The sequence below is a fragment of the Oreochromis aureus genome, linkage group 17 (genome assembly GCF_013358895.1).
Source record: "Oreochromis aureus strain Israel breed Guangdong linkage group 17, ZZ_aureus, whole genome shotgun sequence".
Taxonomy (NCBI): domain Eukaryota; kingdom Metazoa; phylum Chordata; class Actinopteri; order Cichliformes; family Cichlidae; genus Oreochromis; species Oreochromis aureus.
Window position 1 is genome coordinate 38362815 of NC_052958.1, and position 19607 is coordinate 38382421.

Genomic DNA, 19607 nt, shown 5'->3' on the forward strand with positions numbered 1-19607 from the left:
CATGTTTTGAGATGTGAACCTCTTCAGCTGTGTCTTCATCAGTTACATGAAGTTGAAGTTCATGAACTCATTTCCTAATAAAGTAGCTTCTTTTTATGGGCCCACGCCCTCTTTGCTCTTTAATAGGTTCAATAATGGATCCTGGAAGTCCACTGTGAAGATCACGTTTTATCAACTATGTTCTGTTTATTGTCTTCAAGAGAAAACAGAGAAAACAAGACTGAAGACAGCATGGACCATGAGCTCTCCTTTAAAAAGATAAATATTAAATCTGTTAATCAGAGTTTGGATAGTGATGTGTCCCCTTCATCACACACCTGAAGGCACAACAGCGGCTGGATTTCCTTCATGTCCTGAGGAACAATACTCTGGACCAGAAGCTGCTGCTGGCCTTCTATCGCTCCTCAGTCTCCTACTGCCTGCTGTTTGCTACTCAGGGGCCACAACTGAGATCAGGAAGGCTGCACAGAGGCTCATTAACACCGCCCCCAAAAATCATTGGCTGCCCTCTGCCATCTCTGGCATTCCTGTCTCAGGAAAACCTCTTTGACCCACTGCCCTCAGGTGGCCACACCAGGTCAGTCAGGTCCTCACTCACCTCCAGACTCACAAACAGATTCTTCCCCTGAACCATTCGGACTGTTAACAAACACTATTCTCTCTCTCTCTCTCTCTCTCTCTCTCTCTCTCACACACACACACACACACACACACACACCTCACCAATCTGAGCCATGGTCTGAGTAACTTCCATCATTCAAGCTCACACACCGGCTCTGTTCTCTTCTTCGCACTCCCTCTGAGCACTCTGAAACTTTTTTGCTCTCTGTGTGCCTTTGTTTTATTTTTGTATTTATTTCTCTTGTTTTGTCCACATTCTTCTTGATTGTGTGTATTTCTCCTGTTTTCTATTTAGTCCTGTTGTCTACTGTTTATGTTATTCTGGCACAGTCGGTGTGGAGCACCCACAACTTTATACATGTACAATGACAATAAAGGGCTATTCTGGGACTATCAACACTGGGAAATTGTGTTTTGTTTTTTGCACCTTGTTTTTCCGCTGTTAATAAACTCACTGTTCAGGAAGTCCAGTTTTTCTGCCATACAGCAAACCTGTCAGACTGACAAAGTTATTAATCTGTTTCCCCTTCACTGCTGTTTGTATTAGAGAGAGAGAGAAGATGAGAAGCTGAAGGAAGGAGACTGTGTGTGTGTGTGTGTGTGTGTGTGTGTGTTACAAATGAAATAAGTTGATAAATGCTTCATATATAGTGTTACGGAGTTCAATGTGAGTCTAGATTATGTATCTTCTTCCCATTTCAACATATCAGTGTGGTGTACGGCTGACATTCAGTAATGTTGGACATGTTTGGAAGAGGAAATTGCAACAGTGCATAGTTATCAGTGAGAGTACTTTACATTTGGGAAAATAAACATGAATGTTTAAACTTGAGGTAGGAGTTGTTTTGTAATGTTCATTTTTAATTGATTTTTACTAGTTAAGCCGGATTAATGCAGCAAATCTCCATGTTAACGAGCTAACTGCGCTAATGCGTTGATGAGCTGCTTTGACGAGCTAACTGCGCTAACGCATTGACGCGTCCAGCCCCGCACTAACTTGCTAACGGAGACTTGCCGCGTTAATGCGGTTATGCTGTTAACATCATTTTAACGAGATTAACGCTCACAGCACTAGTTTTTACATTTTGATGGGTTTTTTGGTCACTCCAGCCCTCTGTTTTTATGTAACCTTTATATCTACACGTCATCTCAAAATGAGCGAGCTCTGAGACACTGAAAATAGACTTTTCATCCTGAGAAACAGTGGTGCGCCTGTCTGTGGAATTCACTGAGCGATCCATTTGTTCACAAGTATCTGTAGAAGCTGTCTGCATTCTAGGTGTTTGATTTGATACACTAGTTGCCATGGGAGTGATTGGAGCACATGAATTCAATGATTTAGGTGGGTGAATAAATACTTTTGGCAATATAATGTATCAACACAGAAACGCAGCCTACATCTTGATTTTTAAAATGTATTTTGTAACATATTAATAACAAAAAGCAACTGAATTGAAAGACTCAAGCTGGTGTTACATGGTTAACTGTCGGTGGCTAAAAATATTAATGAAAAAAAATAAAGCAAAGAGAGTTGGAAAAAATATGTACTCAAAGATGTTTCCTGTTTTATTAGACCAGGCCTCTCCGTCGTTGTCACACTTCCCTATAGAATAACTATTTGCTGATGCCTTTGATACTTTTGTTTCCATAAAAGTGCAAATTGTAACCAATCTCAGAGAAACTGAAAGCAGAGCCAGTGACAGGTTGAATTGTATGGCAGCTGAAGCTGAGTACTGACTGCAGCAGTTGGTGCAGTAATGTATAGGATGGATGCAAACAGGCGAGGAGCCGTATGACTGAGCCGTCTGAGGTGAAAAGAGAAAGATCACTTTACTTTGACATGTTTTAATATATCTTTATTTATAGACTCAGTCCTTCCTTTGTCCTTGTTTTTGTCATAGTGTTATTTCCCCTGTGTCCGATCCATCACAGCATTTAGTTTGCCGTTTCCTTTTCATTGATTCTGAGTGTCTGCACTTTGCTTTCAACCTACATGAAGATTTTGCATTGTGTTTATATTTGTCTACATGCATCTGCATGTTGGGCTTTTCTTCCTCAATATTGCCATGCTAAATAAAGCTGTTGCCGATCAGTTGGAGTCCAGGTGATACTGCATGGTGTCCTTAAATCACAACCATGCTGAACTATGTCAGGTTTTTGGCTAATAGCTCTTTGCTGTTACAAAAGTACTATTTTATCAGAATCAGAATCAGAATCGTGTTTATTGGCCAAGTATATGTGCAGACACATACAAGGAATTTGGTTCCGGTAGATGGTGGCTCTCAAGCACAGCAATGTAAATCACACACACACACACACACACACACACACACACACACACACACACATCTATATATACATTACACATGCATACACATACATACACAAAGCTGTGTAAACCAACTATAAATAACTAATCTAAACTTATATACATAAAATACAGAAATGAATGAGGTGGAATGAATACTACAGAATGTACATAAGGTGCAGTTGCAGTCTGGCAGTGGGAGCAGTGTGACAGGTCAACTATTTAGAAGGGAGATGGCGAGGGGAAAGAAACTGTTCCTGTGTCGGGTGGTCCTGGTCTGCAGGCTTCTGTACCGTCTGCCAGAGGGCAGCAGATCAAAAAGTCTGTGTCCAGGGTGTGAGGGGTCTGTGATGATTTTCCCTGCCTGTTTCCTGGTTCTTGATGTCTTATGTCTGTCAGATTGTGTTAGCCTTGGCATTTGTCTTAGATTCAACTAAAGGAATGGGAACAAATGATTTGTTTTTGCAACAGGCTGATAGCAGTGCATAAAGACATCATTTAAAACTGGTTCTTTTTTGAGTTGTGTTATGTGTTGACACAACACTGGTTCATCCCTTGAGATAAGTGCCTTTTTTGCTTAACAGAGTTACAGGTGAGTGTTAAATGGATTATAAAAAGCTTTCCTGTGAAATAGGCTCAGCTACAGGACTGGACTGAAAAAGAGTGAACAAGCAGCCAGTGTTCAAAGATATACTGGGAAAAAATCCTGGAAAACTATTGCTTGAGACCACTTTAAAAATATGACTCAGTATCAGTACTCAACATTTCTGCACAGTACTGTACACAGATGCTTGTTTTTTACAGTTATTTTGGAGACATTAATTTATAACAATACACAGTTAAAAAAAAATACCGTGAGAGTTTCCTACTTTGATTTCTACGTTTTTAATTGCTCTCAAAGTAAAATATTATTTGTTTATCTTTGTTTCACCTTTTTTACATTAAAATTCACATTTCCAGTAAAAGATGTACTGATACATTCTGCTAGTGTTGCACTCGTGCTGCAGCGTTAACTGTTTGGGAAACCAACACACTTGTTCTTTGTGCTTCTAGCTGCTTGTAGATGTAGCACATGGCTTGTGAGGATGTATTCAGTTCAGTATTATTTATATGGTGCTATGGTGCCACACCACTTTGGCTTTAAATGATAATACAAAAAACGAAAAAAAAAAAAACAACCATCAGATGACGCCTATGAGCTTGCACTTTAGGAGTGATGGGAAGGTCAAAACTCCTTTTTAATGGGCAGAAACCTTCAGCAGAACCAGGCTGCAGGAGGCCATCAGCTGTGGTCAGTGTATACAAGCAGTAACTATATATGTAACAACCAAAGAAAGTTGGATTTAAAAAAGAAATGGGTTAAAAGGTGAGTGTTGAATGGCCAAAAACTAGTTATAACAATAACTTTAGATGCTGTTAACTGCTGCCAATTACAGAACAAAATAACAATACTTTTCTTTTGATGTGTTCCATACTTTTAGAATGCAAATCACTTTGATCACAAGATGATAAACTTTATGTAAATAAAGAATATAACTGAAAGATTGACACTTGTAATGGCCTGTTCACAGACTCCTTTTTATTGAACAAGCTGCTGGAGGGGAGAGTGGAAGGGCAAACTGGTTACTGGACCAAGACCTCTTGGTCTTCTGTTTTCTGACTGGTTGACCTCTACCTCCTCCTGCCCTTTCAACAGCAAGTTCGGCAACACATTTACTGCAAAAGATGTTGCAAAATTCTAAGCGTGTCAGTTTGTTTATTTGTGACATCAGACGTCTACACATATCTACACATTTGTTAATATTTTTTTCTTTAACTGCAAATTTGTATGTGAAAAAGAAAATTTCAAAATACAAGTTGTTTCTACTCATTCTCACATGTTATTGGACAAGCTCTCACATTCTGTGTAGCAGTCCCCCGGACCAAGGAAGAAATAGAGAGAGCCTCAACGGGTGCAATGACTTTTACTTTGGGATTCATTCAGAATCTAACAGTGCTGCGGTGCGCCAATACACGTGAAAACTAAACAGAAACACAAAATACATTTTCCTCATGTTCCATGAACTCAATTAAAGTAGAAAATACAACAAAATATCAACTAAGCAATCGGATACAACTTAAAATATGTGCCTCGCTCCGCAATCCAAGGGCTGCAAATTGTTAATTTCGCTAGAGTCCGGATTCACGCTGCTTCACGCTTCATTGAGAGCTGCCTACCGGCACACGTGCGCCACGAAACCAGTCTGAGCTGGAAGTGCTAACTAAGCGACAGAGCCCTCTACTGGACACTACGTGTAGCTGTTCAGGCTTAGATCAATAAACAAAAAACCGGACCTTTACATTCTGCAACATATGCATGGGTTCAAATTGCGGCCATAAATATTTTGAACTTGTAAATCAGACTGTGTAGTTGTGCACTGAGTTTTGTAACCTTGTAAAATATCTGAAAATGTAATGTTTGTGCATCAATAGATGACAATTTGTGTGCATGTAAAAAAGATTTGTGTTTGCAAAACATAATTACACAAGTTACAAACTTTTGTTAAGGTCTGTTTAGAGAGAGACAAGGCAAAAAAACAAAAAACAAAAACAGTGTAAAACTCTGCTCATATTTCCTCACTTGTGTGCAGTGTTGGTCAAGTTACTTGAAAAAGTAATCAGTAACTAATCACTGATTACTTCCCCAAAAAAGTAATCCCGTTACTTTACTGATTACTTATTTTCAAAAGTAATTAATTACTTAGTTACTTTTTAAAAACACAATTTACAACCTGAATAGGTGATAAAGCGATAGATCTTTCAGCCCAATTCTACTTTTTCTGCATAATCCATCATACAAAATGTAATCAAATGGAAAAGTCTCTTTTTAAAACTTGTTTTATTAGTTTTAATCTTTTAACTTTATGCATCAAGCAAAAATTAAATTATATGCAACATTCTCTGACTGGAAGAAATTTGTTTAACATTTAAACCTATTTTCTGCACATTCCAGCACATAAAATAAAATATGTTTTTGTGTTTACACTCACTCTTTCAAATAGATGCAAGTAAAACACAGCAGAAAATAAATAAAGTCAAAGGCTAGTTGCTCTATTTTCACCTGTAAAGCAGGACTGGGGTAGGCGGAGGTTTACCCTGGTGCAGGTGTGCCGCAGCGGTCAGTTGAAGACTCCACGAGTTTCTCTGTGAATTTCCCATTACAGTCGTAGCGCACTCGCTGCTTGCTTGGAAGTTTAGGGGGTTTTTTCGCTGTAAAAAGAAGTTTTCTTCCCACGCACAATGGACACTAATGTTTTTGTCACTTTTTATGGAATCAAACTCAAAGTAAGGTCAGTACTTCCACGCTTTAAACGCTGCACGCTCATACTCTCTCCCGTACTTGATATATTATCCATTGTTGATCTGCAGACAGCTGTTGTCACGAACGTCGCACTCGCTTACGTCACTGTCATGAGACATTCTCGAAAAAAACTCACGGTTTTAGTAACGCAGTAACGCAGCGTTCCTACGGGAAAGTAACGGTAATCTAATTACCGTTTTTGCAATGATAATCCCTTACATTACTCGTTACTTGAAAAAAGTAATCGGATTACAGTAACGCGTTACTGCCCATCTCTGCTTGTGTGTAAGTTTCAACTTGCAAGTATAAATTTTGACCAGCTTTTTCTTCCTTTCAGCTGATTGGTCAATGCCATCTCAATCAAAAATTTAACAGTCCAATCAGAGAACAGATGGGCTTGGCTGTTGGAGGGGCGCTTTTCTGAACTTCAGGTCCTAACAGTTTGAAGCTGGAGGACAGCGACAGCTACATCCCTTAACTTTTGGTAGCAGTGTACCGTTGGTATACCACATGGATTAAGTTGTGGCGTACCAATGGTCAAAAATATGATTATTACTTTAGTATTGCTTTGTGTACACAAGTCAGGGGACCATTTATAATTTCGTTGTACCTGTGACAATGACAATAAAGACATTCTGATTCTGATTCTGACCCAGGACCAGTGCTGTGAGTCACACTACACCACAGAGTGACTCACACTGAGCTGCAGAAGTGCTGTCACCGTCATCCATCTTCAAACTGTATTACGCTTCCAGGACCTGAAGCTCAGTAAAGCACTACTCTGATAGCCAAACCCATCTGTTCTCTGATTGGATTGTTACATTTGTGAGTGACATGACATTGACCAATCAGCTGAAAGGAAGAAAATCTGGTCAATCTTGCACTTGCAAGTTGAAACTCACACACAAGTGAGGGAACGTGAATGCAGAGTTTTACACCTAGTGTTTTGCTGTGTATAAGCAAACAGACTTAAACAACACATAAACATTCACCTAATATATATATTATATATATATAATCGACTTTTTTTTGCAGAAGTCGAGGAGCATGTTGGGTTACATTTCACTGTGTGTTATACCTGCATAACTATGCATGTGACGAATAAAGAACCTTGAACCTTGAACCTAAAAGTAACTTGTGTAACTATTTTTACAAACTCACAAATTCTCCTCTATGGATGCACAAACATATGATTTCCAGATATTTTGCTACAAGTACAAAATATTTACATATGGACCTCAGGAACACGCTTCGAGGACTTGATGATGATGGAGCCTGCACCAGTACTGACAGTGTGTCTGACATGCACTTGAATTTTTTTTTATGTTTAATCATATATTAATATTTACAAGATTCAGTGAAATACCTCCTGAGAAAAAAGAAAATTGCTATCTCCTGAGATTTTCTTTCAGCATCCTTACTCCATCCCATCACTGTTGATCTGCACTACAGAGTCTTTGTTCACAGGCTCATTTGAAGGGGCTGTGCTTAAGTGCTGGGTGCTCACTGTGTACCTCCCGCGGGAGTCAATCCTGAAAGCAGGGGCAAAGCAGTGGTTTAATTTGATTTCTTGGCGAAGGTAGGAGGTCCTCTTCTGGCATGAGTCACCAGTTCCCTCCTGCAAGGCCGACAGAAAAACCACCAACTCAAAGTTAGTGGCTGACCCCTCACACAGGGCAGGGTAGAGCGGGCTCTGAGGGTCCAGGGGGTGGTAAAAGGTGAGTGGGAATATGAACAAGGGACATGCTTTTTGTCCCAAATGGTCCAAATAGAAGTCCAGAGAGGTCTGGTGTAGAGCCTGACCTTCACACTCGTAAAGCACAGCACTCAGCTTTACATCGACCAGAGGCCGCTTCAACAGATTGGTGGCTCGAATCATGAGGCATGTCTGGCCCAGGTGTTGACCTACCACTGCCTGGGGGCTGAACTGGATGGCTCCTGCTTGTTTCTGGGGGCGGGAGAGCTTGGCTACAAATGCACCTGAATGTTAAGACAATGACATCATTCATGAACTTAATTTAAATTTCTACAAATCAGTACATAAGCAGGCTTATTTATTCCTGATGATGTCACAGTATAACATATTTGTTCAAAGTGACCTGTTTTTATAATGTTTTTACTGAACTAAATACCAAAAATCACAGTGACGTCACGTTTAAAATAAAGTCCTGCTTTTTTATGTCTCTTTCAGATGTGCTCTATTTGAACTTGTTCTGGCAGCTTCGTCCCATACGGGGATTGATTTGAGACTGCTAGCATAGACTCAGCTTAATGAGGAAAATTTGAAAATGCGCTTTTTTACAAGTAAATCATTGCAAGATTCCATGAAAACACATGCTCTTTTGAAATTGTAAATGTCATCTACTTTTTACAAAACAGACCCAACTTTCTCAACCTCCTCTTTTGTCTTACAATTTATACATTAAAACTAGAAATTAGAATTGGATTAGAATAACTGATAAGTGCTTTACCTGTGATAAATACTTCCAGCATGAGCCCCAGCAGCATCTGTACAGCCAGCAATGCTATGGCACTGGGACAGTCTCCACTGGGGAACATGGTGCCATAACCGATGGTTAGCTGTGTCTCCAAAGAGAAAGAAAAGGCAGCAGAGAAGCTTGTAATGTACTTTACACAGACAACATGCCCCTGTGGTGGGGCATCATGATCCTGCACATCAAGGTCTCCATTCAAATGAGCCAACAAATACCAGAGACAGGCAAAAAACAACCAGTGAGCCACGAAGGAGCTGCAGAAGGCCAGAAGAGTCCATCTCCAGCGAAGATTTACCAGCAGTCCCCACAGGTCCTGCAGGGCCAGCAGCCAAGCTCTGTGCAAAGACTTGCTCCATGAGCCTGAAGAAGACAGAGGGACACGAAATGCACAGCGTCCCTCTTTGGTGATCAGGCGCTGGAAAGGAGGAGATGACAGAAGTAGAGATGAGGACGCCTTGTCACCTGGAACACTACTCTTGGATTTGGTTGTCATGGCTGTAGTGAACGATCCGACAATGATCCTGGAATGATCTTACTGGAAAATGTCAGCAGTTGGTATCAGAAAGACTTTTGTATGTCACCATACAGAGATCGATCTGAGACTAGACTAAAGCAAACATTGGCATCCTTTAAATACATTTTAATTCTGCTGAGCAATGAAGATTTACATGTAAAACATTATCCATTTAGCTCATACTAATAGTTAACCATACAGTGAGACAGACGGCATGGAAAAAAGGTGGGGGCCAGAGTGCTGAGCTGTGGGTGAATTATTGTGTGACGAGTTAACCTGTACACAGGTCAACTTCTTGGGTTTCTCTCTGTTTTTTCTAGACTGTTTAGTGACAGAAAAATAAGATATCATTAGATACGTCGCAATATCTTCTTTTCCCTCTGCGTAAATTTTATATTAAAAATTATATTTATATTGGCCTCAATATTAGCTCCAAAGAGATGTTGATGCAAGAGAAGGAGTCTACCATTAGTCCGATAATGCCCTTTATATCATGTTTGAGTTTCTGAGACCTCTATCTCATCAACCTGATCAATACTTGCCATAGTTTCAAAATGTTATGGACAAAACTCCTTTTTTTGTCTAAAATTAACATTGTTGTTAACAAAAAGTTGCCAAAAACGCCCAATGTATCAAATGCAATACAAAAAATAGATCATACACAACATGATATCCTATATCATCAAAAAAACATTTGTGGATTTTGTTATAAGGGTTAATAAACATCTCCAAAAAAATCAGAATTTTCTGGCTATTTTTTGATGGGTTGGGTCTTACAGGGTTAAGCTGAAAAATCTAGATATACCAACGAGAGTCGCCAAGTTAAACATCTTCAAAAGAAAGTATGCACTACATGGCTCATTAACACCAGAAGGTCTGGAAAAACAAGAAAAATTACCTAAAGTGGAAAACTAAACAGTGGAACAGTGGGCAACAACGCTCTGTGTGAGGTAAAAAATGAGACACAATCATGAACAGAAATACAGTGTCGTGTAACGGGTCGTGTAAGGGCAGAGAGACTGACCCAGAATGCAGCACAAAGAAGCAAACTGAAAATCTCAGCTTTATTAGCTCACAAAAGGTGGAGAACAGAAAATAGTAAGGATGCAGGGTCCAAACTAACTGGGAAACATACAGCTGGAATCAAAGACTATCAAAGTAAAACAGGAAGTAATGCACTTAATGGGACAGCAGTGCACAGAGCTTGCCTTAGAATCCTTTGTTTTAAAGGATTTCTTCAGAGTTAAAGTAATCCAGATTCAGTTTGTAATATGGTTTAAAACAGCGCTGCCATGGTGTAACTCAGTTTAACGCAGTGACCTGAACTGTCCAACTGACCAAACAGTAACTACTGGTGGGTTTAAAAATCGATTTCGGGTGCTGACAGCAGACGTGTCACAGATTCTGGAGCTGCAGGTTTCGTCACTCTCTGACTGAAAATTCACTGAACCAGCAGCAAAAGAAGATCAGAACTACGCTTCACGTTTGACAAACATGAATTCCCCCTTACTTATGCTTTTACTTCCTGCACAGCTTCCTCTCTCTCAGTGTACTCAGAGACCAGTTCACCATCACAAATCTCTATTTCTGCATTATTGGCTTGCTTGTTGTGCTTTGGTGCTTATTATGCACCAGTCTACAGCTGTGTACAGCACTGTCAGGGCATTTCTGTTGTTCAAAACTGAAGACATTCACATTTTTTAAATTCTGCCAAGTTGCAAAACTCTCAGCTGTGTCTGTAATCAAACCTCTGTAACTTTGCTTCACTTCAGCAGCATCAGGTAAAGTTCATACGTTGAGTCATGGTTTTCTTCCACTTTTGTTCTACTGCAGAATATTTTTAAGGTTATCTGCTATAAAGAGTCAGGCCAGGAAAATCTCCTCCATGGTTTTCTGTTTTATCCTCAGTGACTTTGACACAAAGGCATCTGCTGTGATGCTCACACCTCTAATGAAGTCTCAGCTTTGTTTTTATACATAGATATAAAAATATGGATAAGTACTGATAAATGATCACAATTATAATATTTCTGACTGCCTGAGTCAAAACTGAATTGAATCCAATCAAACTGAATCGAATCGGGACCTTGTGAATCGGAATCGAATCAGTTATAGAATGCTGTAAATAAAGTGTATTTATTTTTTGACTGTTTTAACTGGGTTTCCCGTCTTTCTGTTGCTGTGATTGTCCCCTGCTGCTCCTCCCGTTTAGAAGGGTTTCCCTTCTAGTATACACCCGTGACATTTTTGGCGTTGTCAAATCAGGATACAGGTTTTCAAGCAGTTTGTGGTGACAAGGGAGCAAAAAGATGATGATGCCTGTGTCCCGGGGCTGTCGAAGTTTAAAGGGCCACCCGAGCAGAGGGTTATGGGCAGTGTGTGCGCAAATATGAGTGTTAGGCCACGAGAAGAGTAGCAGAAAAAGGTCCAATTTAAGGTGTCATGGGAGGTTAGCTGCAGGGTTGTGGGGTCGTGATTTGCTGCTAGCCAGCGGTGCTTGGGATTCAGCACGAAGCCACGTTAGGCCCCCACAGGACCAGCTAAGTGCGGCTTATGCCTCATGACTCCTGGGTAGTAGAAGGGATAGCTTCCTGTGGCAGTGGATGGAATGATGCACCTGGTTCTATTTTTGCTCGGGAGGGTAGAAAAGGAACTCGAGACCATGATAAGGTTGGAGACTGTCGCTGATATCAGTGGAACTGCATGACTGGAAGTGGTGCATGTAGCAGGGACTGCGAACATTTTTGTAACGGGTGGAACTGACTTTAACCTGGGTTTTTATTACTTTGCATGTATTGTTGTGTGCATGTTTGGTGTGTTCTCTTGAGTGTTTTATCTTTACAGTTTTGCTTCGCCTACTGAGCACTAATGCGGCACACCTGAGCAGTCAGCCCAGACAGGACTGCAACCAATCAGGGCTCCCTTTGTGGCTGCCAAAGGCCAATAAGAGGGCTGGTGGGATGGATGAAAGAGAGGACTCAGAGCCATGGAGTGGTAACAGGCGGCAGGTAGCTGCTGTAGGAAGCAGCTGAGGGGAGCGAGCGTGAGAGCTGAGCTGAGCTGAGCTGGGCAAAGTAAGTAGGCCCGGAGGACGGCAGTAAGGATGCCTTCGATGGGATAGTTCAATGCCAACCATACATTAGAGCACGGAGCAGCGGCGGACAGACTTTGGAGTTCTGCCCTCGCGGGGTAAGTCCCAATTGTTAAGATTCATAAGACGCCTCAGGAAATTAAGAAGGGTGACTGTCAATGCTCTCCTGTGCTTAGCAGCAGCGGTGTGGCGGAGGAGACGATGGAGGACGCTGTCGGCTGGGCTCCCACTGGTGGACTCGACGGACCCTTAATGGCCAAGAAGTGTGGCAGAGCCCGATTGGGACCCTTGGGACTTTAGCTCGCTGAATGAGGACCATTTGGACTCTTTTTTTTTTTTATTGTGCTGAGTTTTATGTTTTTTTTAATTATTCCCTTCTCTGATCAGGGTATTTTTATGCTGTAAATAAAGTATATTTATTTTTTAACTATTTTAACTGGGTTTCACATCTTTCTGTTGCTGTGATCATCCCCTGCTGCTCTTCCCATTTAAAAGGGTTTCCCTTCTAGTATACACCCGTGACACATACAGCATACCAGTAAGGTGCCAAGGGGGTATACGCCAGGCCTTGGTGGGTACGGGGTGTATGCAGACCCTGCTTCACTAAACCCTGGTTCGACCCGGGGCATTATTGAAGGCAGAATGGATGGAGGTTAGGTGCTTGATTGGGAAATAGACGAATATCCCAAAGTGCTGCTGCAAATTAAATACAAGAGCAAAACACAGAGTAAAGACTGCAGTCAGCCCGCACCTGACACATCCCTTAATATTCTGGACAGACTGGCCGGGATGTGTTCCGGAATGATGTGTAGCTTCTGCGCTGCAGTCAGCAGAGACATGGGGTCGTCCGTCACTGACTCTGGGGAGCAGGATACAGTGGCTTGCAAAAGTATTCGGCCCCCTTGAACTTTTCCACATTTTGTCACATTACAGCCACAAACATGAATCAATGTTATTGGAATTCCAGGTGAAAGACCAATACAAAGTGGTGTACACGTGAGAAGTGGAACGAAAATCATACATGATTCCAAACATTTTTACAAATAAATAACTGCAAAGTGGGGTGTGCGTAATTATTCAGCACCCTGAGTCAATACTTTGTAGAACCACCTTTTGCTGCAGTTACAGCTGCCAGTCTTTTAGGGTATGTCTCTACCAGCTTTGCACATCTACAGACTGAAATCTTTGCCCATTCTTCTTTGCAAAACTGTCATGAAACGCTGTGTAGCAGGCAGGAGATGAGGACTCAAAGTGCAGACTCACAGACTCAGGGGATGAACTCAAAATCACAGCTTTATTGGCTGGACGCAGAGAAACGAGCATACAAAGTAAACTAAGCTAAACTGGGAAACAATGAACTAAAACTCACAGGGAGACACCGGGAGATCCACACAGCAAGAGGGTTGAAGAGACATTAACGACGCGACAGTGAGCACAGGAAAACACAGGGCTTAAATACGCTGAGGCAGTAATCAAGGGATGAGAGACAGGAGGGAAACACACCTGGGGAAAATCACAACTGACGAGGCAGGGGAAACGTAAACTGAACATACTCACGTAAGACAAGGACCTTCAGAATAAAGCAGGAAACTAACAGGCACAGGACCAGACAAGACACCATGGACAGACAGAGGGACATACGGGCAGAGAAGACTAAGCACCAGCAAAACTAAACATGAGGGCAAGATAACAAAGCCTAACCAGAAACAATAACCACCATCATCACCATCATCATCGTGCTACAGAATCAGAACATAATTATAATCAAAACCGTATCACAAAGAAACAGCATATAACTAATAATCCCGAGAATAGCCATACACATAAGAATTAATCCCTCACCAAGAATAAGACATATTCATAATCACAATCGCAGCACCAGAGGATAAGGAACAATCCATAATGCAGAAAATAAACCAAAACATAAGAAACTCAAAATGCTGGGTCGAACCGACCCAGGACCGTGACAGCACCCTCCACAAGGGCTGGCCCCAGACAGCCCAACACAAGAAAACAAAACGACCAAAAACAGAAAACAACCCGACCAGGGCGGGCGGCGGGGGCCCAGGAAGGAGGGCTCGAAGCAAAACAAAACAGGAGCACCAGGAGTCCAAAAACAACACTTGCACAAAAAACACCGGCACACAAAGAACAGTTCAACAGCAAGTCAGGGGGCCGACCATGCAGATGGCAACAGTGGCAACAGAGAAACAGTTCAGGGGGCCGACCCGGAGGTCGCCGGCACAAAAGTTCATAAGTCAAACGGTCAGGGGGCCGACCAGGTGGGTGGCACAGGTGACAGAGCTGGTCCGGAGGCCGGCCGTGCGGAAAGCAACGGCGGCGACGATGTAGAAACAGTTCAGGGGGCCGACCGTGCGGACGGCTACGGCGGCGACGCAGGAGAAGGAGACGACAGAGCCGGTCCGGAGGCAGCCCACGACGGCGATGGCGTCCGGCAAGAGGCCCAGAAAGTGGCCGACGAGGTCGAGGTGCTGGACGGACCTTGGACAGTGGTGTAACAACCGCTGGACTAGTCCAGGCCGCTGCAGGCGTGGATGACGAAGGCGCGGAGGCCGCTGCAGGCGTGGATGACGAAGGCGCGGAGGCCGCTGCAGGCGTGATGATGGCGGCGGAGGCCGCAGGCGGCGTGGATGACGGCGCGAGGCCGCTGCAGGCGTGGATGACGGCGGCGCTGGAGGCCGCTGCAGGCGTGGATGATGACGGCGCGGAGGCCGCTGCAGGCGTGATGACGGCGGCGCGGAGGCCGCTGCAGGCGATGACGGCGCGGAGGCCGCTGCAGGCGCGGATGACGGCGCGCGGAGGCGCTGCAGGCGTGGATGACGGCGCGCGGAGGCCGCTGCAGGCGTGGATGACGGCGGCGGAGGCCGCTGCAGGCGTGGGATGACGGCGGCGCGGAGGCCGCTGCAGGCGTGATGACGGCGGCGCGGAGGCCGCTGCAGGCGTGGATGACGAAGGCGCGGAGGCCGCTGCAGGCGTGGATGACGAAGGCGCGGAGGCCGCTGCAGGCGTGGATGACGAAGGCGCGGAGGCCGCTGCAGGCGTGGATGACGAAGGCGCGGAGGCCGCTGCAGGCGTGGATGACGAAGGTGGCTGGACGGATTCACCAGAACCCCCAGCGGAGACGAGGAAGGGCTGGCCGGGCTCACCAGAACCCCCAGCGGAGACGAGGAAGGGCTGGCCGGGCTCACCAGAACCCCCAGCGGAGACGAGGAAGGGCTGGCCGGGCTCACCAGAACCCCCAGCGGAGACGAGGAAGGGCTGGCCGGGCTCACCAGAACCCCCAGCGGACGAGGCAGGTGGCAGCGTGGGAGCCGCGGAACGCTGGATGGGCTCCTCCGAGCTTCCAGCAGGAGTTGATGTAGGGCCAGAGGGTATGGGGATCCCTGGCTGAATATGTAGATGACCAGGTGAGTGGGTGTGTAATAAACCAGGGATTGAATTGGCACGGGGACCGAACTGATGTCTGCAGTAACGGATGTGGTGAAAGTGGAGTAGGTGGTGGAGTTGATGACGGCGCTAAGGGAGACTGTACAGGCGACACTGGGGACAGCTGAGCAGCAGGAGTCTGAACTGGGGACTGCAGTGACGGTTGTGGTGGAGGTGTAACGGGTGGAGAAGTGGCGGAATTGGCTGCGGGCCGGGCGGCTAATGGCTCAGCTACAGAGTGCATTAATGGCAGGGCAATCGGTTGAATGAGTGACTGAGTAGCAGCCTGAATGGCTGAGTGTAGTAATGGTTGAGGTGGAAGAGAAACAGGTGGTAGTGTGGATGATGGAGTCAGCGGGCACACAGGAGACAGAGCTTCAGGCTGGGCAGCTAAGAGAGCTTCAGGCTGGGCAGCTAAGAGAGCTTCAGGCTGGGCAGCTAAGAGAGCTTCAGGCTGGGCAGCTAAGAGAGCTTCAGGCTGGGCAGCTAAGAGAGCTTCAGGCTGGGCAGCTAAGAGAGCTTCAGGCTGGGCAGCTAAGAGAGCTTCAGGCTGGGCAGCTAAGAGAGCTTCAGGCTGGGCAGCTAGAGTAGTCTCAGGAAAACAGTCTTTGAAGTGCTTATTACCTGCTCTGAGTAAGCCAAGAAACAGTCGATAGTCACAGGCTGAGTGGATTCAGTCGTTTCCAGGGGTCCAGAGCCAGCTGAAATTACAGACTCAGCTTCTAGGGAAGCCTCGGAGAGAGTAGCCATCTCAGGAATTGCCATAGAATGTGTCTGTGTGGGCACAAACCTAGAGCTTTTTTTTGCAGTACTCATTATTTTGTCTTCTGGCTCCACAGAAACACACACGTTTTTAACCCTCGGGACCTGGAAAATACAGCTTTTGGAAAACAGTCTCTGGATTAATGATCTCTGACTTAACATAATCTGAGCCAGCAGACACGGAGTTAATCAGTCCAGGCTCAGATGGAACAGAATTACCACAGTCCTTTGCATTGTTATGGCTAGTAGGAGCATGAGGAGAACAGTCTCCTAGAATGTCCAAATGGGAAATCTTTGTTTCCAAAGAAGCAGTCTTTTTCTTCTCAGCCATAATATAATCAGACCTTGAGCCTTCTGGCCCAGTAAACTGTTCAGTATCACTTACACTCACCAAAGGCGTTTGCAATGGCGAGGTCCTGGGTTCTGGCGGTGGCACTTTTCGCTGCCTGTGCTGCCGCTTCCCGGAAATGGGAGCGGAGATATTGGCGGTTGTCAGTAATGGCGGAGAGGTCGAATCTGACTCCCCTCCTCTGACCACATCGCTGCGAGGAAAGAGGCAGGTGAGCAGTAGTCAGAGCTGGACGTGGAGAGTGAAGAATTCCGCGCCGCGGCGTGGAAACCCCTCCGCTTTAATGGCCGCTGCTGCGTTGCAGAGAGCTCCATCTGATGCTGCAGCGGTGGTGGCTTCTGCACGGAATACCGGGTGCGGGCGAAAATGCCTAACTCTCGGGCTTGCAGTACCTCCCGGGCCTCGCGTATCCCGTTTAGTGAGTCCATAAATCCTCTGAGTTGACCAAAGTGGGGGTTATTCTCGAGGATGGCTTCAATGGCTTTGATTCCCACAGTCATGGCCCGAACATCTTCGTGTGGGAAACCGTGCACCAGACCTTGGATGCGGGCAAAATCAACTTCCCGGGCGGAGCCTGCTGAGTCCATGTTTGGTCGCGTCGTTCTGTCATGAAACGCTGTGTAGCAGGCAGGAGATGAGGACTCAAAGTGCAGACTCACAGACTCAGGGGATGAACTCAAAATCACAGCTTTATTGGCTGGACGCAGAGAAACGAGCATACAAAGTAAACTAAGCTAAACTGGGAAACAATGAACTAAAACTCACAGGGAGACACCGGAGATCCACACAGCAAGAGGGTTGAAGAGACATTAACGACGCGACAGTGAGCACAGGAAAACACAGGGCTTAAATACGCTGAGGCAGTAATCAAGGGATGAGAGACAGGAGGGAAACACACCTGGGGAAAATCACAACTGACGAGGCAGGGGAAACGTAAACTGAACATACTCACGTAAGACAAGGACCTTCAGAATAAAGCAGGAAACTAACAGGCACAGGACCAGACAAGACACCATGGACAGACAGAGGGACATACGGGCAGAGAAGACTAAGCACCAGCAAAACTAAACATGAGGGCAAGATAACAAAGCCTAACCAGAAACAATAACCACCATCATCACCATCATCATCGTGCTACAGAATCAGAACATAATTATAATCAAAACCGTATCACAAAGAAACAGCATATAACTAATAATCCCGAGAATAGCCATACACATAAGAATTAATCCCTCACCAAGAATAAGACATATTCATAATCACAATCGCAGCACCAGAGGATAAGGAACAATCCATAATGCAGAAAATAAACCAAAACATAAGAAACTCAAAATGCTGGGTCGAACCGACCCAGGACCGTGACAAAAACAGCTCCAGCTCAGTCAGATTAGATGGACAGCGTTTGTGAACAGCAGTTTTCAGATCTTGCCACAGATTCTCGATTGGATTTAGATCTGGACTTTGACTGGGCCAGTCTAACACATGGATATGTTTTGTTTTAAACCATTCCATTGTTGCCCTGGCTTTATGTTTAGGGTCGTTGTCCTGCTGGAAGGTGAACCTCCGCCCCAGTCTCAAGTCTTTTGCAGACTCCAAGAGGTTTTCTTCCAAGATTGCCCTGTATTTGGCTCCATCCATCTTCCCACCAACTCTGACCAGCTTCCCTGTCACTGCTGAAGAGAAGCACCCCCAGAGCATGATGCTGCCACCACCATATTTGACAGTGGGGATGGTGTGTTCAGAGTGATGTGCAGTGTTAGTTTTCCGCCACACATAGCGTTTTGCATTTTGGTCTCATCTGACCAGAGCACCTTCTTCCACATGTTTGCTGTGTCCCCACATGGCTTGTGGCAAACTGCAAACGGACTTCTTATGGTTTCCTGTTAACAATGGCTTTCTTCTTGCCACTCTTCCATAAAGGCCAACTTTGTGCAGTGCACGACTAATAGTTGTCCTATGGACAGATTCCCCCACCTGAGCTGTAGATCTCTGCAGCTCGTCCAGAGTCACCATGGGCCTCTTGGCTGCATTTCTGATCAGCGCTCTCCTTGTTCGGCCTGTGAGTTTAGGTGGACGGCCTTGTCTTGGTAGGTTTACAGTTGTGCCATACTCCTTCCATTTCTGAATGATGGCTTGAACAGTGCTCCGTGGGATGTTCAAGGCTTGGGAAATCTTTTTTAGCCTAAGCCTGCTTTAAATTTCTCAATAACTTTATCCCTGACCTGTCTGCTGTGTTCTTTGGACTTCATGGTGTTGTTGCTCCCAGTATTCTCTTAGACAACCTCTGAGGCCGTCACAGAGCAGCTGTGTTTGTCCTGACATTAGATTACACACAGGTGCACTCTGTTTAGTCATTAGCACTCATCAGGCAATGTCTATGGGCAACTGACTGCACTCAGACCAAAGGGGGCTGAATAATTACGCACACCCCACTTTGCAGTTATTTATTTGTAAAAAATGTTTGGAATCATGTATGATTTTCGTTCCACTTCTCACGTGTACACCACTTTGTATTGGTCTTTCACCTGGAATTCCAATAACATTGATTCATGTTTGTGGCTGTAATGTGACAAAATGTGGGAAAGTTCAAGGGGGCCGAATACTTTTGCAAGCCACTGTATTGCACGGCCAGCTCCAGGTATTCCCTCCACTGAAGATTTTCCATTGTAGAACCCCAAAA

At 44.6% G+C, this 19607-nt stretch overlaps 1 protein-coding gene across 1 annotated transcript; it reads right to left on the reverse strand.

The window, feature by feature from the left end:
• Nucleotides 1-6428: 6428 nt before the first annotated feature.
• LOC116334882 (inward rectifier potassium channel 13-like) lies at nucleotides 6429-9354 on the reverse strand. Its single transcript, XM_031758422.2, has 2 exons — nucleotides 8741-9354; nucleotides 6429-8249 (listed from the first exon to the last, which is right to left on the reverse strand). The coding sequence occupies exons 1-2, from the start codon at nucleotides 9255-9257 to the stop codon at nucleotides 7687-7689; spliced, it is 1080 nt and encodes a 359-aa protein (XP_031614282.1). The 5' UTR covers nucleotides 9258-9354; the 3' UTR covers nucleotides 6429-7686.
• Between the last annotated feature and the right edge of the window lie 10253 nt (nucleotides 9355-19607).

Excerpts from the sequence above, each read along its gene's own strand:
- LOC116334882 (XM_031758422.2), bottom strand. The coding sequence starts at position 9,257 with ATGACAACCAAATCCAAGAGTAGTGTTCCAGGTGACAAGGCGTCCTCA. Across the intron at positions 8,250-8,740 it reads GCTGGAAGTATTTATCACAG|GTGCATTTGTAGCCAAGCTC; the intron begins GTAAAGCACTTA and ends CTTAACATTCAG.